The 24338-nt window shown below is 43.3% G+C and overlaps 1 protein-coding gene across 1 annotated transcript in view; it reads right to left on the minus strand.

Annotated features, from left to right (window-relative positions):
• Nucleotides 1-24338, minus strand: part of LOC311077826 (complement C3-like) — an 82115-nt gene that overhangs the window by 32114 nt on the left and 25663 nt on the right. Inside the window, exons 24-28 of the mRNA XM_084106457.1 lie at nucleotides 22877-22952; nucleotides 20382-20541; nucleotides 19946-20041; nucleotides 19647-19803; nucleotides 139-302 (exon numbers count right to left, since the gene is read on the minus strand). Of these exons, the coding sequence (XP_083962583.1) occupies nucleotides 139-302; nucleotides 19647-19803; nucleotides 19946-20041; nucleotides 20382-20541; nucleotides 22877-22952 (653 nt within the window). The remainder of the gene's footprint in view (nucleotides 1-138; nucleotides 303-19646; nucleotides 19804-19945; nucleotides 20042-20381; nucleotides 20542-22876; nucleotides 22953-24338) is intronic.

Consider the following 24338-nt stretch of genomic DNA (forward strand, 5'->3'; position numbering starts at 1 on the left):
GATCATATTTTATCATTATAGGGTGGTTGTGTACACACAAAAAAATGCTTTTGTGGTTTTCTATTGGTGGATCTGATGTGAGTGACAGGCTGCTTCGGGAGGAGGAACATGAATTTAAAAAAAATAATGATGTGATACCTGTGTGGTGCCGGATCCACCAAAATGGGACTGTTGTGAACGCAGCCAGCGCACTGCCTCTCCTGCTTTATTAAAGTCTTTGTCCTTCACAAGTGCCAGCACAGCATAGGCCGTCGCCTCCATTGAGTGATGATGCTGTCCAGCGACAGTCCAGGACCTACCGGCTGATTCAAACACAAAGCAGGAATAATAACAGGACTGTGTTCCTTTACTGTTATTGACACCAACCATCAGTGATCATTACGCCGCAAAACTTTGATAATTATTTCGTTATTTACATTTTGGGTTAGAATTGTTCCATCTTATTATTAAGCACCAGTGGCGGCTCATATGGGGAGGGGAGGGAGCCTACCCAAGATTTTGAGGAAAATGGAAGAATCATTTAATACAATTCCTAGTTATTCATTTCACAAACTGTTAGACCTTACCAGGCTTTTTTACAGTAAAATACTGGCAACACTATATATATATATATATATATATATATATATATATATATATATATATATATATATATATATTCAGAAACATTGGTGGATCTCATGCTGTAGATTCACAGACATATGATTAATAAATATTAAATATCCATAAAATGTTAAACTGGTTTGTAAACTGGTTTCACACTCAGTGTGGATGGAAGTCAGTTGTAGTTCTTGTGTTTCTCTTTTCTTCTGTTATTGTTTCTCTGTCCTTCAGTGATTCTGTTGTAGTACAAAGCAGATGGTCAGTTTCTGCTACCTTGATTAAATTACTGGATTCTGGTGTTCTAACAAACACTCTGTTCTTTTCGGACCTGACACATAGCAAATTATTCATGTGATTAGATTACTGGAGACATGTGACGAGCAAACGGCGTCTACCATTTGCATAAATCATTGATTGCCGATCTGAGAACACAGATCTCTTGTTCCTGAGTAAACAAAAAAAAAACATTCTGTTTTACTGCTCTGCGGGGATCTGCTGACCAGCGAGGCGCCACGCTGACGGGAGACCTTGCGGGATTTCCCAACATGATTAACACTTCACAAACAACAAAACTTTGTTCAACCAGATGCTCATCACATCTCAAGAAACACGCACACACATACACACACACATACGGACTTCCCCTGAGCCAGAGAGCAAAAGTTCACCACGCGGTGCGGACTTCGAATGAACTGCAAATGACTCCACATGCACCACACGCACACACACAAACGCAGAGACACTCTCATACCTGACCACGTGTGACCAAAGATTACCCTTTTAAAATTGTATTGAAATGTGAAAATATATTTCTTGTTGTGTGTCATGATCCCTATACCCAAATTACTATAACTATAAGCTTTAATCTAAGTCTTTTTCTTTTGTCTATCTCAGTTGATATTTTGTCCTTCGTTCAGTGTATTCACGAACGAAACAAATGCACGATTAGTCATCTTTCTAAGTGCTGCCGCTGAGGCCATTTCATCATCCACCTCCAGGCGGAAGACCCGTTGGACACGCTGCCTTTTTCAAACCAACTGCACAAACAGGGGCCATATCAAAAGCAAGTAACGTTACCATTTTAATATCGCAAATCTGAAAAGGAATGCTGTGTTAAGGTTGTCTGAGAACTTTCTAAAGCCTTTGGGTCCCTTTGTGAAAGTAACTGTTTGAATTGTTTAGGTCCTGAGAATCGCTTTCTCTCTCTCTCTCTCTCTCTCTCACTCACTAAACCTCTTTTCCTTCTCTCTCTCTCTCTCTCCCTCTCTCTCTTCTCTCTCTCCAATATTTCGTATGATCATCATTTTTGTATTATTGTTTTGTTATGCATATTTACTCCTGCGTGTTTTAAGTAGTATACGTAATCTTTAGTTGTTTTATTAAACTCCATATAATCTTTGAATTGAATCTGTTTCATTGTTCCATCATTTGAAGTCCCTGAAGATATGATTTAAGCTACAACGCTCTACTTGGTTTAACTATTGTGATATCTAAGGTGCCTTACACGAAAATATCCATCCTTGTGGCCAGAGGAGGGTTATTGTCGTTGTTTACAGGCCTGTAGATTCGAATAAGGAAGTCGCATACAGTTCGCTAAACGGACAGATTGCGCAATAACTGAATTTGAACTATATGAAATTTACCCTGACAATTGATATAATTGTACCGACCTATATGAATATTTACTACGAGCAATCGTGTTAATTATTCATATACGGTGAGGTAGACTATTCCTTATTTGGAATAATTTAATTTGTGTATGCAATATACATATTCATCATCTTATGAATATTACCCCTCATTTGAGTGCTAATTCCCTTCAACATAATTCATTGTTGTTACATATTAATGGTGGAGAATGCGGACGTTTTCAAACTTCATTTTTGGGACAAAATTCATATTCATATTCATGTGTGATTTTGGGAGTTTAATATTGTGTACGCGCGTTTGCATGTTGTATTGACGAGTCGATTCAAATACTGAGCAAGGCGAAAAGCCGTGTCAAAAAAAAATCCGAAGAAGTCTAAAGCATTTCTTTCCCGCACTACTGCATGTGAGGAGAACTGCAGTCACAGTATTTTAAACAAAGAAGTCTAAAGCAAAGGAAACTCTGTTGTTTGGCTGTGTACAAATTTAATACTGTCCAAAGTCCTGTTGTTTGAACGAAGAAATCTTCACTCAGGCATAATACCGGTATTTTTATAACTGCGGGAGCGAGATTCCTCCCGATCAGTAGAAGATTTTTATTCTATGTTGTTAACAACGATAAACTCGGTTTAAAAACACCGGGCTAGCTATCCGGTGCAAATCCCGTGTCATTTTCTGTGCAGACGAGCACAAAAAGATCCGCCGTGATCTTCAAACGTATACTTGTATGTGTAATTGTGTTTTTGCAAAAAGTCTATGCGCACGAAAAACTTTTGAGTCCTGAAATCAGTCTTTACAGGCGCGCATGATCGCATCAGTCTCAAATCACCACGCTTGTGATTTTGTTCCACGTGGGCGTGACACTGCCATCGCATGGGCAATAGCAGATAAGACCTGCTATTTATTGCTTATTCCTCAAATTGTGTTTTCCTCCAAATTTACTGCGACGTTTACCGAGTAAGCTGCCTAAATACATATTTGCATTTACAGCTTCCTAGTTCGTTAAAACAATCCTTCTGTTTTGGACTGAGGCATTTTATTTTGAGTTTTAATTCCCAAAAGTTGAATTGGAGCTTAAAATTATAACATTCCTCAGCCTAAATCACTGATAGTTCACTTGGAGAGAGGCAAAAGCCCCCTAGTGGCAGCACCGCTCCAGGTCGGCTATCACTTTTCTGACTAATTCACTCTGCCCTGCCAGTTTCCCATTTCTGTCTCGATTTTTCTGTTTTGTTTTATTTTATAATAATTACTAATAACCTCAGGGTTGTGGTGATTATTATCAGGAAACATTCTGATTTCTCTGCAAAAACAAAAACCTTTTTTTTTTTTTTTTTCTCTCTTTCCCCAGTGTATCTAGATTTGATTTGAATTGAAACAAATTTGTTGTCTTTCCTCCCATTATAAATCTCTCACATTCCAGGCACTGATAGTCCCCCCGAAAAGCAAGGCGCCACCTAGGGCTCACACCCTTCCCAAGCCAGCTATCAGCCGTCTACTTATTCTGTATTAAATCAATCCTATTTATACTTTTCTCGATGATTGTTTTATAATCATTACAAATAACCTCAGTGTTATTGTGATTATTATAAAAAAAAAAAACATTCTAATTCTCTGTGAATTTCCCCAGGCTTATTTGGATTTGAGTTTAAACCAATGTGAATGAAAATTGTGTTAAACAGTCAGGGTGAACCACGGAGAGGAAGGACGCCCCCTTGAGGCCCCAAACCATACTGCAGCTGTCTACCACTCCCGTCCTGCTTCCACCTGCATTGGATTGTGCTAACTTCCAATCAATCGGGTTAGGTTATTTGCAATAACTATCATCCGTGTCTTTTTTCAGATTAGATTAATTTTTCTCTTCAAAGTTTTTTTTTTTTATTATTTTACTACCCTACCCCTTTTACAGGTTTATTGTAGTTTTGTTTATTTCCACATACCTAAATTACCCAATTTGGTTCAAGCAAGAAAACCTTAATTCACTTGTTCATTCCGTCTTGCGTGTTTTACAGGTAAAAAGGAAAAATTACCTCAGCACCTGCGGTGGATTGGGGGAATCTCTGGTTGATCTCAGTGGGCGAGTCTACTGACTGGCGTTGCCGACACTAACCGTGCGGTGATTCTTGGGTCCTTTTATCTCTGCTCACTGGTTGCGGCACGCATCAGCACGTGGTGTGGTCGGCCGGTTGATACCTCAGAGATTACCAGGTTGTGTTACACGGCATCGCAGGTCAATTCACTTAGGTGTTATTTTCCCTGTGATATTTTGGTTTGATTTTGTTTTTTTAACTCTTGATTTTCTCTTCCTTTGCTTTGTTTTGTTTCTGTTGTGATTTGTTTCTTTCAGTTCACCAAAAGAGCCCCAAGGAAACTAAATAATAGAGTGACAACCGAGCAGCCTCTATTCCGGGTCCTACACTGACCCGCGTAGTCCATAGACGCACAGCCGTACTATAGCTCGTTAGCCTCAAGACAAGCTTGCATTTGCCCTTTTTGTGTGTTTTGTGTTTCTCTCGCCTACAGTGAGCCAGAATGTCACGCGCATCCAGTCCTGCGGACCACTGGAACGCTCTCGATGCTTGGCTGAGAGCCATGACAACCGGCTGTCTGCCCAAGGACACTGGCGATCCGAAACACCTGACCCGACAGGAACTGGACGCCAACGTAGACCAGCTCATGTCCCACGATCCCACGCAGGCCTACAGTTCAAAAGAATGGAGCCGGATCGTCGGAAGCTTAGCTCATCACTTAGTGGCACAGGCACGCTTGCTGGAGGAAGACAACGCCCATCAGGAAAAGGAAATCGCAGGACTAAAGACTCAACTGGAAGAGGTCCGCAAGCAAAAGGACCATACACAGGAGCGTCTGGATCAACTACTGCTGGAGATTGAAGCCGAGGATGAAGCACGCCCAGAACTACAAAAGGAAGTGGAGAGACTGCGAAAGGCCTTGGAGGATCTGCGCACGGACACCGACGAGAGTTTGCAGTCGGAGAAACGAACCTCGGAGGAACTCAATGACAAACTTCTCCGTGGCGAGGCTCTTTTAGAAAGAGCAAATATTGAATTAAAAGACAGAGATGCTAAAGCCAGGGCTTGTGAAAAACATTTGCAAAAAGCCCGAGCCGAAATTAACGAGCTTGTTCAACAGAGACACGATCTAAAATATGAACTTGACATTGTCCACAGAGAACTTAAACATTCTTACAGACTGCAGAGCGACCTGGAAGGGGAAACACCCATCACTCCGTTTCCCCTCCCCAGTGAGCCTGCACTTCTCAGTCAACCCCCCAAAAAGGAAGAAGGGGAGGGAAGTCCACGAGACACCACACCAACCAGTCGTCACAAGCTCCCACCAGCTGAAGAGGGGCAGGGCCCCATCCCGAAAGGGCGGGCCAGCAGTCACAACACGGCTTCTAAAGAACTTGACAAACTGGCAAGAAACATTCCCACATTCACTCCCAATCCAGCAGGGGGCCATGATGTACATGCGTATTTACAGGACATTGATTTTCACTTACAAACTTTTGCCAACGTCACCACGTGGGATAAGTTGTACCTTCTCCGAATCACGTCTAGCAGAGATGTGCGAAGCTTCCTAGACCGTCAACCAGAGACTGTCAAAATGGACTACCCGCAATTGCGTCAATCTCTCATTCGCGAATTCTCCGATCCAGAGTCAGACCAAGGTATAACAAAGCATACACCAAACAAAAAACTGTTTCTGAAAAGACTGTAAAACACCCCACAATTTGCCCTGTCTCTGAGCGCCATTCAGAGCTGACCCTAGAGGGCACACAACACCCCAATTACAAACCTGTCAACAGAGAGTCAAGACCATTCCAAGCCAGCAGAGGCAACAAAGGCAACAAAACGACCGCTCAGGGAGTTTCTGGGACCGGCCTCGCCCCTCCCACAACCAAAAGGGAGGGGGCACCTGGGAAGCCGGCCGGCGACCCAGAAGAAGCCGACCACCAAGCCCAGAGAACCAGCTGAGGGACCCCTCTCGACGTGACACTGATAAACTCAAGTTAGAGCCCACATCCAACAGAAACAGTGCAGCCACGTCTGAAGCTGCAGAACTTCTGAGCGTGCTGAGAGAGTTTCTTCAGAAGAAACCCCGCAAAGAAGACAAGGATAAACCAGACACCGCATGACTAAACCTTATGCCTGAAGCCCACGTTTCTCCCACTGACAGCCCCTCAGACACTGTTGGTAAACCAGAGACTATCGAACTTGCTGTTGCATCACTAAATGACAGCGCTACTCATTCCCTCCAACTGACAGTCCCACAGAACACTGCTGTTAGACCACAGACTGTCAAACTCGCTGTTGCATCACTAAATGACAGCGCCACTCACTCCCTCCAGCTGACAGCCCCACAGAACACTTCTCCTCAGCCACAGACTAGTGAACTCGTTGTCACATCACCAATTGACACCACCTCTCCCCCACACCAGCTGACAACTGCACTTCCTGAACAAGACTGCAGCAGCGCTCACACCGAGGTACCAGACAGTGCCGTCTTGGTGATCTGCACTCACAACGAACCACACGAGACATACCCGCACTGTTTATCGATCAACACACAAGACCCCACACCAAAACTCCTGGGGAACCTGATTGAAAAAGGAGTGGCACGCAAATTATACCTAACCATCACCTTGGAAAAGGAAATGAAGCTCGAAGCCCTGGTGGACACTGGCTCTGATCTCACACTAATTTCTGCTCAACTATTTGAAAAACTCAAGTTTGAAGCTCAAAGACAAAACCGAACTCTTAATTTCCACACATGTGAGCTGAATGTGCAGTCATACAGTCAAAATGACATCCAGCTAAGAAACGTAGCTCCCATCCACCTGGCAATCAGTCCTATGAGCGTAGTCCATCCCGTCTATGTTTCTCCAATGAACATTTATCAGTTTCTCATACGCAAGGACCTGCTGGATCGCTTTGAGCCCTTATTGGACTTCAAACACCTGCAAGTTTGGGCTCAAGTGCGTGAACCCCTCCCCCTCCAGCCGCACAAATCCACTGAGCCAGACTGTCAGGTCACAGGGTTCACGGGAATTCCCTCAGCCAGACATGAGGACACAGTCCCCACAGCTGATCAGGGTTCAAGTTCGCTACTCTGCACTTTCAGAACCACCCATGTCTCTGATAACTACTGCCCCCAGGCCAAAACGGACCTGCAGCTGCAAAATATAACCACCACAGACATTATTCTGGCACTATGGGCAGACAACTCAGCCATCAGTCTCTCACTCTTCAATGCAATCATTGAAAACACACCGGACCTGCCCTATACCAGCAAACGCACATGCTTCCCTCTGAACTCACAGCCATCATCCATTATATCTGCCAAAGGGATCTGTGCTTTGCACTTGAAATGGAATCACCGGTGCTTGACCCATTACTTCCTGATCCTTGAGGATCCAGCCCACGATGTCTACATTGGAGCAGACGTCTTAATTCGCCTCAAGGCTCATGTGGACATGTTTAATGAGGTGGTATGGGCTCCATTGACTTCACAGCCACCTGTTCCCATCAGTCATGACAATCTACTGTCAGGGCAGACCATCCCAGAAGTCTGCACTCTAATCAACGAGCAAGGAACGGTGGTACCAGCTTACACTAAAGGTGTCGCTGTGCGGCTCAACATGCGTCGTGGCCAAACCTTGAACCACACGCTGGGTTTCTTCCAACCTTCACCTGAATGTGAGAAACTCGGACTCACGCTCGAAGCCACACCCCTCACTGAAGTGTCATCTCGAATAGTCTACATTCTATTCAACAATTGCACAGCAACTGACATCAGCATCCCCAGAGCCTACCGGCTAGGATGGCTAGTGAGCCATGACTTTCATGACTTCGAACTGATATTACCTGTTATCGGGCCCATCCCACCTGCACTGCTACCTGAAGACAACACAGACAACACCTTGTTCACGGCACCCTTCCAACTCATTGCCATTACATCTGTCATGTCGGTGGCCAAAGACCAGGTGTGCAGAACAGAGATGACAGAGGACCAACACCTCGCAGTGTACACAGTCTCCCACCAGCCTGTCAATGAGACTAATGCACCTGTTACACCTTTAGAAACCAACCCGACTGATGACACGCCGACAGAAGAGCCGTATCAAGGTTTTGAATCTCAAGTGCAGCAAATTCTACAGGATGCTGATGCGCTTCAGAACGATGCAGACTGCCAAAGACTAAGACAAGTCCTTTATAAGTTCAAAGAATCCTTTGCCAAAGACTCTTTAGACTGTGGCCTCACCAACCTTCACACGGTGCGCATCCCTACGCACCCTGAGGCTCCTCCCACTTTCGTCAAGCAGTACAAAATTCCCATTGCCTCGCATGAACCAGTGCAGGAAATCATCGAGTCCATGCTGGAGAAAGGTGTCATTCGTCCATGCAATAGCACCTACTCCGCGCCTATTTGGCCTGTTCTCAAACCTAATGGGAAATGGAGACCCACCATCGACTATCGAAAGCTGAATCAACAGGTGCCGTTGTCACGGTGGCCCATGACCCAGCTGGAGCAAGAAATACCCCGAATCAGAGGTGCCACCATCTTCTCAACACTCGATGTGGCCTCTGGATTCTGGACTATCCCAGTGCACCCAGAAGATCAACATAAGCTGGCATTCACATTCGGCAACCGACAGTTCACCTTCAACAGGTGCCCGTTCGGGTACGCCAACTCACCAGCTGAGTTCAACATCTTCCTAAACAAAGCCTGCCCAGACGCCAGGATGAGAGGTAACCTGATTTACGTAGACGATGTTCTCATGAAGAGCACGACGGTGACTGACCACCTGAAAGAAATAGACTATGTTTTGAACCAGTTAGCCACTGCCGGCGCCAAAATAGCCCTCCACAAAGGACAATGGTGCCGTACCAAGGTCAACTACGTGGGTCTGCTCATCGGACCCCATGGCATCGAACCACAATCAAACCGTATTCATGCCATTCAAAACATCAAGCCTCCCACTAACGTCTCTGAACTGAGAAGTTTTCTAGGGGTATGCAATTACTCTCGACAGTTCATCGAAAACTATTCAGACATCGCCAGACCTCTAACAGCTCTGCTGAAAAAGGACTGCCCTTTCGTCTGGTCAGACGCTCAGGAACACACCATGGCGGCACTAAAAACACATTTATGCACAGCTCCATGCCTTGCTTACCCCGACCCTCAAAAAGAATTCTACCTGGAAGCCGGATTTTCTGACCAGTGTCTCAGTGCTGGCCTATACCAACTACACGACCAAGACAAAAAGGTGGTCGCATATGCCAGTAAAACACTCCTACCTCCAGAATGTAAATTCTCAGACTGTGAAAAAGCTTTGCTCTGTACAGTGTGAGACATTCTGTCCATAGAGTGTGTTGAAGATGACATTTCCTTTGCAAACGTCGTTTCTGGGGCAACGCAGCAGAACAGGAAGCCGCCTACCCTGCATGAGATGACGGAAGCTGAAATGCTCGAGCTTGTGCGGAAGATCAGTATCAGCGACTGTTAGATGCTATGCCGTTAGAATTGCTTTTTAGAGCCTTGCTGCAAATAAGTGTGTGGAAAACTATTTCAAAGGCAGAACCTGGGTTCCACGGAACTCAAGGCTATATAAGACGCAAACAAAGGAAGATTTATTGCTCTTCCTTGCAACCAACAGCCTAGTACGCCAGCTCTTACTAGGTGCAAGAAGCTTGCTATCTTTAGCTATTTTTTACATCTGTTAGTTAGTACTCTTTTATAATCTGTAACAAGTATTCCTTTCATTTGATTATTTTAATAAAGTTTGTTAAAACATTTTTTATAATCATCTGTTTGGACCTTGGATTTTTGAGTACCGATCTCTTCTGTCCGGACCAGGAAGTCCTTTGTGCAGGAGACGCACGTGGGGTGAGCATTCTTTTTGACAAATGATTTACCACCATGTGTGTTGATTTGATCATACAGCCTAGCCAAAGAGGCAGCATTTAACAGGGTGATGTTAAATTGCAAAAAAGGTTTAAGGAGTACCTCAAAAGACAGACTTATAATACTTGTGATATCTCTATTATTTTTATGGTAGAATATTTACTCGTATAGACTGATCGTCTAACTTCTTAAGGTCACGACTAAAGGATAGGCTCTTTAGTTACCGCGAGATTATCTTTATAAACTTGGAAGGGGGTTTTAAGATAATTGGGAACGGTATTAATCGTGAACCATTACAACAGTATGGGCCATTCAGCATTTCTCCAACTACATTGGAGCACAGAAAGTTATCATAGAGACTTGCCACCAGCCCGTAATGTTCCTCAACAGCCAACGAATCCGAGATGGCGTGGTAACCAATGCACGCATAGCCACTTGGCTAATGGCTCTCCAAGGACGAAATGTTGAGGCCCGATATGCACAAAATCACAAGTCTGCTCTGGGTAACGGCCTGGCTGCATGTCAAAACTGCTCTGACAACGCTCCTGCTGCGATACTGAACACACCCGAGCCCCAACAGCCACAACTGACCTGTCACAGGTACTTCGAAAAGAATGCGTGCGAAGGCATTGTAGCGACAATGCCTCTATTTTAGGGAATTTATTAGCTCAAATGAGAGGTAATATTCATGCGATATGAATATGCATATGTCGTTTACACAAATTAAATTATTCCAAATAGGGAATAGGTCAAACCTCAACTTATATCAATAATTAACACGATTTCTCGTAGTAACTACTGATATAGGTAGATAAAATTATATTTTAATTTAGGGGAAATTTAGGTAGAGGTTAATGTTCATTTATCATACAAACTGTCCGTCCAGCGATCAGCATGTATAATTTCTGAACAGAAACCTATCGTCTTTAACACAGACAAAATAACCCTTTCCTGTGGCCACAAGGAATGATTATTTTCGGGTCTTAGACCACTTAGATATTTTAATAGTAAAATCAAGGTAGAGCTGTAACTTAAACCACACTTTCAGGGACTTTTGGTAATGGAACAAAAATGAGACAGACTTAATTCAAAAGATTATGGAATTTAATATAACACAAGCTAAAGATTACATGTACTAATCAAAACACGCAGGAGTAAATATGCATAACAAACAAACAATATAGCGATCGCAATAAGGAATAAAATAAAATAAAAGGTTAAGAGAGGGGAAGAGCAAAATGGGAGAGGGAGAGAATGAGAGAGAGAGAATAAGAGAGAGAGAATAAGAGTGAGAGAATAAGAGTGAGAGAATAAGAATGATTTTATGTGTGTGTAAGATGGTAGCGTTGTAAGAAGATGTGGGTGTGTGTCTGGTAGCACGTGGTCGTGTGTTTGTCTAGGAACGCGTGCGTGTGTGTGTGTGTGTGGGTGAGAGAGTGTAAGTGTGAGTGAGAGAATTTAGAGAAAGGCAGAAACAGTTTAAAACATTACTTCACAACGAAACCCCAACAATTTCTAGTAATTTTTAGACAACTTAAACAGCATTTCTTTCAGATTGCGAATTTAAGAATTTACTTTACTCTGTCTGGAGATTAGCCCTCTGTGTGTGCGTCTGTGTGGACAAAGGAACCTGGAACACGCGGTCAGAGGCGTCTTGGTTGCGATGGTAACTCAGAGCGTGCGCAAACTTAGCCAAAGATGATTTTAGCCTTAAGTTGGTTTCGTTGGTTTGTTGAAGACAATTATCAAACTGAGGTAAAACTATCAAGAAAAGAAGACTTAGAATAAAAACGAAATTAAAAAGCAAACAAAGGTTTCTTGGAGGAAGGAAGGAGGCGGGTCTCTCTCTCTCTGGCGAACTGCAAAGAGGAGAGAGCTGGCGCTGTGTTTTGAAGGAGCCACAGCCATGCCTTTCTCCTGTTTCTGAGCCAATCATTTGGGGAGGACGTGTTGTGGCAACCTCCTTGCGTTTTGCACAGTACACGCCTCTTCCGACTATGTACTGACGGAATAAACTCGTTCATAAACAGTTATAAAACTGGTATTAATGAAAGAATGCATAATTTTATACTTTGAGTTAAGAATTCAACACCGTTGGTTTCTCTCGAGCACGACGATACCACGGATCGTGATTATAGCAGTTAATAACAAAAAGTTACATGATTCTTAATAATAATAAGCATTTCACTTTTGATTATATCATAAAACTTAGTTATAATGGTCTGCCGTATCGGGACCATGAAACACAACACAAATACATTTCAAAATACATTGGCAAAGGGTGATTTTTAGCCAATATGTCCAGGGATGAGAATGTCTCTGTGTTTTTGCATGTGTGGGGTCACTTGCAGTTCGAACGCGTGGTGAGTTTGCTGGGTGAACTCGCGTCCTCCCCCCTCAGGGGGATCAGTATATGTGTGTGTGCTTTCTTGAATTGATGAGATTAGCAGTGACCACATGTTTTGACATCTGGTCGGACACTGTCTTATTGTTTGAAGTGTAAATCAGTTGTCAAGAAATTCGGGGGGGTTTTGCGAGATCGCCCGACAACGCGGTGCCGCAGATCCCCGCAGAGCAGTAAAACAAAATGTTTTTTTGTTGATTCAGGAAAAAGAGATCTGTGTTTCCAGATCGGCGATCAATGATTTACTCACATAGTAGGCGCCAAACAGTCTTGCACGTCCTGAACGTCGGAGTCTCCGACGATAGAGGGTGTTTGTGAATGGGGATTCCAGTAATTTAATCAAGTCCCACAGATAGAAAGGGGGTTGATCACAAGAGACAGGAAAAGAGTAATTTCAATCCCATGCAGTCTGATCATGTGCTTTGCGTTACAGCATGCCCACAGCTTACGTCGACGGATGCTCCTTCAACTGCGAGGGCATCCTAAAGGCAGGTGCAGGGGTACTGTGGGTGAACGACCACCCATGCCCACCACAACACTTCAAGCTGGGCCCCCAGTCATCACAATTTGCAGAAATAGCAGCCATTCTCATAACCCTGCAAATCGCATCAGCCCATAACATCGGTGAACTTCTCATTTGCACAGACTCTAACTATGCCAGACTCAGTTTTGTATGCCATCTCCCGATCTGGAAACAAAACGGTTTCAAAACTGCAAAAAACAAGCCTGTCAAACACCAACACCTGTTCCAGGAATGTGATAACATCACGACAACACACGATGTCACCGTGTACTGGAAGAAGGTAAAAGGACATTCCAAACTGCCAGGCCTAGACAAAGACTTTAATGACCACACTGACGCCCTCGCCAAAATGGGTGCCCTACACGGTGAGCTGTGGTCCTCCCCAGACCCCACACCTAAACCCAATGTGGCAGTGCTAACCCGCAGCAAGCGGGCCTCACCTGCCACGGCGCCAGCTTCACAGCTGCTATCGCTAACTCCGCAAATTTCCAACAACGACATTGCAGATATGCAAGCCTCGGACACTGCCATAAAGACAATTCTTGACCACCTCTGTAACCCCACCTGCCTCCCTATCGCAACTGCGGACATCACTGATGACTCCGACCTCAGACATCTACATAACTCCAGACATATGTGCGCAACAACATTCTATGGTTTGTCCCCGATGACACCACATCGCCTAGGCTCGTGGTGCCACGGAGCCAGAGGGGGGTGATGCTAATGCACGCCCACAACGAACCATACGCTGGACACCACGGTACCAGAGCCACGTATGACACACTCAAACAGGTGGCATACTGGCCAGGCATGCACCAAGACGTGGCAGAGTATGTGAGAGAATGCTTGGTCTGCTGTCAGTTCCAACCAACAAACCTAAATCACAGAGCCCCGTTGCAACGCAGGGGAATCACGTTCCCGTGGTCAGACCTTCAAATTGACTGGGTAGGACCCCTGCCCAGATCAACAAGAGGCAACAAGTACTTTCTCACGGTGGTGTGTCAGTTTACCAAGTGGGTAGAATGTTTGCCAGCACCCAATGACACTGCCCAAACAACAGCATATCTCCTGATGAACCATATCTTCTCCCGGTTCGGACTGCCACTAAGAGTCAACTCAGACCGAGGCACCCATTTCACGGCCGAGATCATGCAAATGATCTGGAGATGTCTAGGGGTGCAAGCTAAACTTCACATCAGCCACCATCCGATTTCATCTGGGCAGGTAGAAAGATCTAACCGAACAGTGGTCAGCATGCTAAGAAAGTATGTGTCAGCTAATCAGAAAGACTGGGATGTAAAACTCCCCCTTGTGCTGATGGCCATCAGAGCCACCCCGCAGGAATCGACACGGGTGTCCCCGTTTGAACTCATGACGGGGCGGCAGATGACCCTGCCATTACACCTGCTGTACCAACCAGGAGACCACAACCTTGTCACTGCCTACACCACGTTCCAATATCTGGACGAGCTCCATAAACACTTGAAAACAACTTTCGCTTTCACCCAGCAACACCTGAAAAACAGCGCTAAAGGCCAGAAAGCATATTATGACCGAAAGGCGTCACACCAAGAACTCAATGTGGGCGACAAAGTCCTGTACTACAGCTTCGCCCTGCCACCCAAGCAGCTGTCAAAGAAGTTTCTGCCCCACTGGACTGGACCTCATGAGATTGTGAACAAACTCTCCCCCGTTGCGTACCAAATCCAGCTAAAACGGGGACCAAGAGAACCTGTTCTCAAATGGGTCCACCGCAATGCTCGGGCATCGTGTTGAGAGAGCAACCGGGACTCCTGATTACGAATTGCCGGACACACACACAGAAAGTGTACGTGCGACTCGACCCTCGAAATGTCTACCGTGCGCACTACCCAAGGGCGGTAGCCCAGTATAGTTGGGCAGGTGCCAGATGGACAGAAACCGCCCTCAACCACGCTGAAGCCGACGTCGAACACATGCTGAACCAACTCGAGAAGATGACTGTCACCCAGGCCGAACTGACTGGGCACAACAAACGTTCCAAACGGTTCCTGGGAGCTTTGCTCGGGGCCGCTGCTGCCGTAGGCACGCTGTTCAACATCGGTATGTCCAGTGTTAACGCCTTGAACATAGCCACTATACGAAGGCATGTAGCAGAGATTCAGACGGAACTTCCACAGTTAAAAGTTCAACTCACCACACAAAGCGCATCCCTAACCACCATAGGCAAGACACTGAGAGGAACAGTGACAATCCTCAACACCCACAGTGTAATGCTGAACCAGACGGTGAGCTCCATGAAACAGCTGTTCACGGTCTTCCAGAATGACTTTGCCCAAACCCAGTTGGTCACCGCATTAATGACCGATATGCTCCGAGAAGTGAGCTCCTCCATGGACAGCTTAGCCATGGGTAGAATTCCGCAATACCTGATACCCCTAAGCCTGGTGCAAACCGTGCTGGCTTCTGCCATAACCACACCCACGGACCCGTTGCAAATACACCTGGCCTACTCCTTGGGCAGTGCCATTCCACTGTATGTTGATCCTGCCCAGCGAGAGGTGGGCTTCCTCCTCAATTTACCCATTATCGAATCAAGCCGAAACTACCGACTCAAAGACGTTGTCAACGTAGGATTCTGGCAGAGCCAAACCCAGTTCAGGATACGGACTCCAGACGTGGTAGCTTACCACGACAGCGACCCACAATTGTACCTAGCGCCTAATCTGCACATGTCCACCCTCACGAAAGACATTCACTATCTCTGTCCCAGCAAACCTTTTCTCAGAGATAATACAGATGGAATTTGCGGCCTGCAACATCTGGCCAACGACGCACGTTGTCCGGCTGATGCTAAGCCTCGTAGCCAAGTCACCGAGACGCAGGCCGAGATTGTAGGAAACCGATGGCTCGTTAACACTCCAGTGCGGTCGGCGACACTGACCTATGACCAGCATGACACCGCTACCCGCGTCAATCTGCTTACCCAAAGCATGTGGATTCAAGTCCCACGAGGAGCCAACCTCCACCTGGATGACCTTGCCTTGTACCACCTGCCAAGCGAAGAGTACCAAGCCGAACTAGAGATTCCATCCTTCTTTAGGGATCGCAATTTCACTCTAGATCCAGAACTGGAAAAGTTGATTGCAGAAGGGGGGTCACAGATAGTCGACATAGCTCCCCTGGACACAGCCCTTCAGGCCTTGTCTCGATTACCCATCCTGAACACGTCACCGGTGGTCCAGGCCTGGACCGCAGCTGACACTGCACTGTGCATCTCTACAATCATCGGACATACTATAACCATGGGCGTGGCCTATGTCCTGTACAAAAGAGTCAACGCAATGCGAACCTCCACAGCCAAGCTCACAAAGGCAGTCTCCAGAGGCTTCCGGATGGGCCCTCGGAAAGACGCCTCCCCGCCAGAGAACGCTGAAAACCTCATTGAGCTGAGCCCTCAGTCCTAACAACCACCTGCAGCATCCTACCGGTTGATCCACCTGCCATCCGGCTATTGTACCATGATGGTGCGACAAGGCCCACACCCACACGGATCCTGTCAACCATCAAGGGGGGAATGTAGTACAAAGCAGATGGTCAGTTTCTGCTACCTTGATTAAATTACTGGATTCTGGTGTTCTAACAAACACTCTGTTCTTTTCGGACCTGACACATAGCAAATTATTCATGTGATTAGATTACTGGAGACATGTGACAAGCAAACGGCGTCTACCATTTGCATAAATCATTGATTGCCGATCTGAGAACACAGATCTCTTGTTCCTGAGTAAACAAAAAAAACATTCTGTTTTACTGCTCTGCGGGGATCTGCTGACCAGCGAGGCGCCACGCTGACGGGAGACCTTGCGGGATTTCCCAACATGATTAACACTTCACAAACAACAAAACTTTGTTCAACCAGATGCTCATCACATCTCAAGAAACACGCACACACATACACACACACATACAGACTTCCCCTGAGCCAGAGAGCAAAAGTTCACCACGCGGTGCGGACTTCGAATGAACTGCAAATGACTCCGCATGCACCACACGCACACACACAAACGCAGAGACACTCTCATACCTGACCACGTGTGACCAAAGATTACCCTTTTAAAATTGTATTGAAATGTGAAAATATATTTCTTGTTGTGTGTCATGATCCCTATACCCAAATTACTATAACTATAAGCTTTAGTGGTATTTAATCAATTTGAGTGCATGTAATCACGAAAATCATGTATCTGCTGGTTAATAGCTCGCAGAATTATCATTTATGGTATTGTTTTATTCAGAAGAACCCGACTACGTCGAATCCTTAACATAAAGTACCGAATAATGTATGCCTTTCATTAATAACAGGTTATAAGTTTATTATGACCAAATTATGTCTATTCTGCAGAGGGCAGGTACTGTCGTGAACAGGAGGAGTGTACCACCACGCCTCAGCCCAAATGATTGGCTCACACACGTGAAGAGGTGTGACTTTAGCTCTTTCAAAACACAGCGCCATGTGCGCATCTTGGCAGTTCGCCAGAGAGAAATTATTCTTCTTCACTACAAGCTCCAACGGGAGTTCTTAGTTTACTTTCTAATTTCGTTTTAATCTAAGTCTTTTTCTTTTGTCTATCTCAGTTGATATTTTGTCCTTCGTTCAGTGTATTCACGAACGAAACAAATGCACGATTAGTCATCTTTCTAAGTGCTGCCGCTGAGGCCATTTCATCATCCACCTCCAGGCGGAAGACCCGTTGGACACGCTGCCTTTTTCAAACCAACTGCATAAACAGGGGCCATATCAAAAGCAAGTAACGTTACCATTTTAATATCGCAAATCTGAAAAGGAATGCTGTGTTAAGGTTGTCTGAGAACTTTCTAAAGCCTTTGGGTCCCTTTGTGAAAGTAACTGTTTGAATTGTTTAGGTCCTGAGAATCGCTTTCTCTCTCTCTCTCTCTCTCTCTCTCTCTCTCTCTCTCTCTCTCTCTCTCTCTCTCTCACTCACTAAACCTCTTTTCCTTCTCTCTCTCTCTTCTCTCTCTCCAATATTTCGTATGATCATCATTTTTGTATTATTGTTTTGTTATGCATATTTACTCCTGCGTGTTTTAAGTAGTATACGTAATCTTTAGTTGTTTTATTAAACTCCATATAATCTTTGAATTGAATCTGTTTCATTGTTCCATCATTTGAAGTCCCTGAAGATTTGATTTAAGCTACAACGCTCTACTTGGTTTAACTATTGTGATATCTAAGGTGCCTTACACGAAAATATCCATCCTTGTGGCCAAAGGAGGGTTATTGTCGTTGTTTACAGGCCTGTAGATTCGAATAAGGAAGTCGCATACAGTTCGCTAAACGGACAGATTGCGCAATAACTGAATTTGATCTATATGAAATTTACCCTGATAATTGATATAATTGTACCGACCTATATGAATATTTACTACGAGCAATCGAGCAATTATTCATATACGGTGAGGTAGACTATTCCTTATTTGGAATAATTTAATTTGTGTATGCAATATACATATTCATCATCTTATGAATATTACCCCTCATTTGAGTGCTAATTCCCTTCAACATAACGCATTGTTGTTACACTGTTTATCAGGTGTTCATCAGTGTCTCAATTCACTCACTTCTTTTCATTCACTCTGTCAAGGGGACTATATTAGTGAACTAATGTAGGGAATAGTGAATGAGGGTATGGTTTGATTGGGAAAACAGCACCCTGAGTGTCGATTTTGAGCGCTGTTTATTCACAGTATATTCCTGTAGGCTACTTTCTCGAAAACGACAAATATTACCCGGTTTCTACAGTATATTACTGTTTTATTGGAAAATGGTATGAAACTGTCAGAATGTGTGCCTTTTTTACAGCAAGGGTTAACAGTGCATCTCAGAATGTGCATTCCATGTTTGTAATTTCACCGCTGTTACATATAATATAAAATAAAATATTACTGAATATAATATAACATAAAATAAAATATTACTTAAGTCCATCACTGCTCTTTCCTGTGAAAGTGACTAATCTGCTGATGTAATTACAATCGTTCAGAAAACCGTGCTAAAGCGAGTCTTGAGGGTGAGAAAGGGAAGGGGGAAGCGAATCCATAGCCAGAAACTATTGCTTTGAGTATTTGAGGAGGCGAACCTCCCTTCATATATGAACCAATCATCGTAGAGATGTAATTTACTTGAAATTAGTTTTAACTGCTTCTGTTGGTAATCTAGCAAGTGAATTAATTATGGAGGGTAGAGATATTGAACATGTAATCGCCATTAAATTTACCAAGCTGCCATTCAAGCTGCAGCTCCAAATTTAAAACGAAGGAAGACACCAGCTGGACATCATAGGACAGTACACCAAACTGAGCATCAATCATCTTCACTAAATATGACTGAACGTGCTCTTTTAATATAGACATTTAAATAGACAGCAGGATGGTTATTTTTCTTCAAATGATAGGTGAGTGAAATTATATTTAAATTGTCTTGCTATATGTGTGTCTAAAAGTGAAAAAATAAAATAAACAATTAAGTAAGCAAATACAAACCTTCTAACTGGGTGGAATGTTTCATCAAGATCTCTTTATTGAGTTTTTCAGCATTGGCCATGGCATAGGACGTCATCGCAACAGCGTAAGGATTGGTCAGTTGTGGAAGTCGACCTTCTAAGAAAGCAACAGCCTTCCTGATACTTTCATCCAGACTCTATAAAAGAGTGTGTAAGAGGTTAGACTTAGATAAAATCTCAAGACCCTGCATTCTCTGTCATTCTGTTGCATATAGATGTTTCTGAAAACAAATGCATTAATATTAATTTGGTCGTGCTGATGTTGCTGACTGTACTTACATCAACTGATCCAGCACAGATCTCTCTGCCCTCTTGCATGGCAATCACAACAAAGGCTGTCAGAGAGGCATCAGCATCTTTACCTTGTACATCACCCTGGAATAAAGCACACATAAACAGACTTTATCACAAAAACATTCTAATAGCCGAGTTTTGGTTTGGCTGGTCAGCATAGCCCCATTAGAAGAGGCTCTGTCTGGCAAAGTTATAATATAATAGCACACTTTGTGCTTCAATGAACACTTTCAGCTCCATGAAGATCCTACAATGGAATTGGGCCTATACCTTGGCACATAATGTTTTTTCTTTGTACTGTAGTTTACTGTAATTTACTGTAATAATTTCATGCACAACTATTGGTATACCATCATTGCCTCCAACCAGGTGAACTCAAATGCAGTCAGTCATGACAATCATAAGATAACATTCAACTTACCACCATCTCTCCATGAATTACAGGTGAATCCTCTTTAAAGGAGCCGTCTGCCAGCTGTTTGTGGAGGACCAGCCACTTGAGGGCGCTGCAGAGCACATGGCCCTCCATAGCAATTAAGTTACTGGCCATGATGAAGACTTTAGCCACATATGCAGTCAGCCTTTAACAGCCAAGCAGAATAATAAGGATACTTACAATTAAGCTCATGAAAAGTCTTAAATATCTTAAATGGCATAAGAAAAGTTATTTCAAGAGGTTTTCAATTTTAGGACTGAAAAACAGTAGTTGTGATAGTGCTTAATGTGATTGTTAAAGTCACCAGAAAATCAAAATGGACAATTTTTTATTTTTTTATGGAACATTGCAGTATTTAATATAAATGATTTATCTGTCCACATCATCATAAAAAAAAAGAAAAGAAATGAACATTCAGTATATACAGTAGATTTAATGAGTATCTGCACAGTAATCTGTTTTTTTTTTTTGTCTTTCTATAAACACATTATTATGGTATTGGAAAAATAGGTGGTGGGTGGGTTGGTGTTCAACAGAAGACACCGGTGAGATACAGAGTGTTCAACAGAAGACACCGGTGGTGAGATACGCTCAGGGAACCAGACACTTGACACTAGGGCTGAATCCGAAAATCGCTCCCTAAACCCTCAATCACTATTCCCTATGTTAATCCACTACAGTTCACTTGAAGGAGTGAGTGAATGAAAACGAGTGAGTAAATTCGGACAGCCGTTGAGCATATATCGGCTGTACACTCATTATTGTGGTGCATTGTGGGATTGAATGAGTGCACACGATAATGTCCACTATGGTTTCGGACACCACTACAAATGAATGTCCCCTCAAATAGTGTTCTATTTAAGGGTATAAGGGGCGATTTCGGATACAGCTTAGGTGAAATAACTTGCAGGAGAACGGGAGGACACAGGCAGAAGCAGGACACATGATGATCAGGTGAACACAATCAAGCAAACGAGGAATAAACAAGTGCTGCGTCTCAATTCGCCTACTTATACTACGCACTGAAAGTATGTACTTTTTGTGAAGAAAAAGTACATACTTTTGAGTGTGTAGAAGAATAGTAGATAAGCTTTAGGACATACTATCATGTCATATGGTTGCTCTCTGATGCATCCGGTCACAGTAAACTGACCTGTCAATCATCTTGTCAAAGATAAATCCTCCACATTTCATTTCATTTCCTACCGTATTGGAGAGAAATGCAGAAGCACGTTGATCTGCAGTCGTGGGTCTTTCTTGCGGAGACTCTTCTCATATTCATGCATAACAATGATTTAAAAGTTAATGGCCAAACGGATCTTTATAAAAGTCGACCTTGTTATTGCAGATGAAATATAACATGGATAACATTAAATAAATATGTTTTTATCAGGTTCAACTTTGATTAGTCACTCAAACCTTTATCTAAACCTCTCATTGTCAGTCGCGCATATCCGCCATGTTTTGTAGTTTTTTAACACTTTTTACTCGTGTTTGTAGTTCCTGCTCCAAAGCGCAGTGGGTTGTGGGTAATATTAGCTGTTTGACCAAGGGAGCGAGTCTACTTCATATGTAGGCCTACACTTCAGGCACCTATATGTCCCACAATGCAGTACGATTGTGACGTCACCACAAATCTCGTCTAATCACCACCACAACAAACAACTCTATGATATATCAATTATATATATTTTTTTTAATTTAAAACAACCCACACACACCAATATACATTTGGATGCTGCATTAAACATTCTTAAAGGGAAAAAAATGTAAATAATAAATCAACTCTTTAGCTGATTCCAAGTGATCAAGGGCTTATAGCCTTAGAACATTCCAGTTCAGCCCTTTGCAGTTTCCGCCAGTAGTGGACACTCATGCATCGTAAGCAATGACATACATCCGAGTGAACGAGACGGAGGGAAGTTAGCGAGTGAAGGGCATGACATTTTTGGACTGGAACTGAGTCATGGTGAGCACAGATCCACACTTTGAAAATCCACCGGAAATAGTAGACCACCTGGGGACTTCTGGCATCCTCTTTTCAACATACTTTGGGACACACTTATTTTAATCTCACATCCTGCAGGGAAGGACTAAACAAGGGGGCGTAGTAACAGCAAACAAGGAGGCGGGACGAGAGGAGCACATGGCCAACACAAACAGAGTCATGTGCTGAGGCACAAGACAAGCAAAGAAACATGAAACAAAGACAAAACAGACATTGCTATCAGGGCAGGACACTGAAAGTTTTGTAGTTGAATGTGTGCACAGCCTGTTTGATTAAGTAAAACACTTTTATTTTGAGATTGTATCTGATCTGGATGGGCACATGGTATTAGTTTTTAAAAAGCCTTATATTTGACTTTAAAAACTTCAGATACCATATTATTATTATTATTGTTATTATTATAAATAATAAAATATGTACCGCTGGAAAAACTGGACATTTTATTTCTCCAAAAACACAGAAATGAATTTACCATGTGCTGCTCGGCCTGTTTGTCCAGGCGGCGTAGGATCCATCTGATTTACGGAAGCTCAGCTGGCGTTGATAACCTTAATAATGCAACAAAAAAAAAAATTACAGAAATACCATTTGTCTTTGTTTATCATTTATATGTATTTATATTTATAAAATGTTGTGATGCTGAATCCAAGATTTTCTTAAAGGGACTGTGTGTAGGAATTTCTCTCATCTAGTGGTGAAATTGTATTTTGCATTCAAACGAGTAATGCTCTCCAGCGCCTCACTTTTTCAAATGCGCGTTGCATCTACGGTAGCCGTTATGTACCAAAAAGCTATGATAGGATGTCTTATAATAGCACTTCGAGTTTTTCTTCGGGTGAACAGGTTTGTTATTTAAAACAAACTGAAACTTGAAACAACGAAAAAAGAATGTTACAGTATAAATTGCTGACTGTGAAAAACATTAACTATGGTAATTAGTAGTAATAATGCCTTCTTTACTCGTTATATTTTTTGAAGTACGTGCATTGTTAGATATCATCATCATCATCAGAGCCTTCTCTAACGTTACTTTACTCAATAGCTGCTATTCATCAAAGAGCCTGTTAAACTTTTACTATAAATGTTCTACTGTCTATATAATAAAGTTCACAACCAAGCAATGAAAAAAAGCTTGTAATTAAGACCGTAACATTGACTTACCTGTCGAGAAGAAAGCAGGCAACTTCAGCGTCTCTTTTGAAAGCTTTCTCCTGCATTAGCTATCCCGACATTAACCCTTGTTTTTGTAATCTCCGGTCACGTTTCCTTTTACGGTCTATTTTGGACTTTTTAGACGACGAGGACTCCTTATCCTGTGACTCAGCATATGTATGAATGAACGGTGTATAAATAACCGTACAGTGCAGCCTTTTAAACTTGCCGGTGCAGTGACAAGCGCCTCTCTCTGCTCTGCTCCTCCGCTTCTGCTGACTTCAGTCACGTGACGCTGGCTCTGAACGAAAGCGCGTTGTGGAAACGCGTTGGCCTAGTACTTTTTGTCCCTCTCTGCTATTATAGTTTTTCAAGATGGCGGAACTACATGGAAGCCTCCGTGGACCTACCCGTCCCATGTATATAAAGATAATAAATTCTTCGTTTACGAGGATTAGTCTGATCATTAGCATAGGTATTTGTACACCATTGAGGGCATATTTATTAATAAAAATATTGATTTTAGATAAAAAATACTTAAAAAGCTACACATAGTCCCTTTAAGCGTTAACTTTCAGGGTTTTTTTATTTATTCAAATCATACACTGCGTCCGAAATCGAATACTTCCCTACTATATTGCATGTGAAAAACAGTACGCCAACAGAGAAGTATGTGCGGATGCATAGCATTGGAAAAACAGTAGGCAAAAAGTCCCCGTATGACCTACTACTACTACTTAGATTCTGGAATTTGCATTCGATGGACACTACGGACACATGAG

This window comes from Abramis brama (assembly GCF_963993115.1).
Source record: "Abramis brama genome assembly, chromosome: 2".
NCBI lineage: Eukaryota > Metazoa > Chordata > Actinopteri > Cypriniformes > Leuciscidae > Abramis > Abramis brama.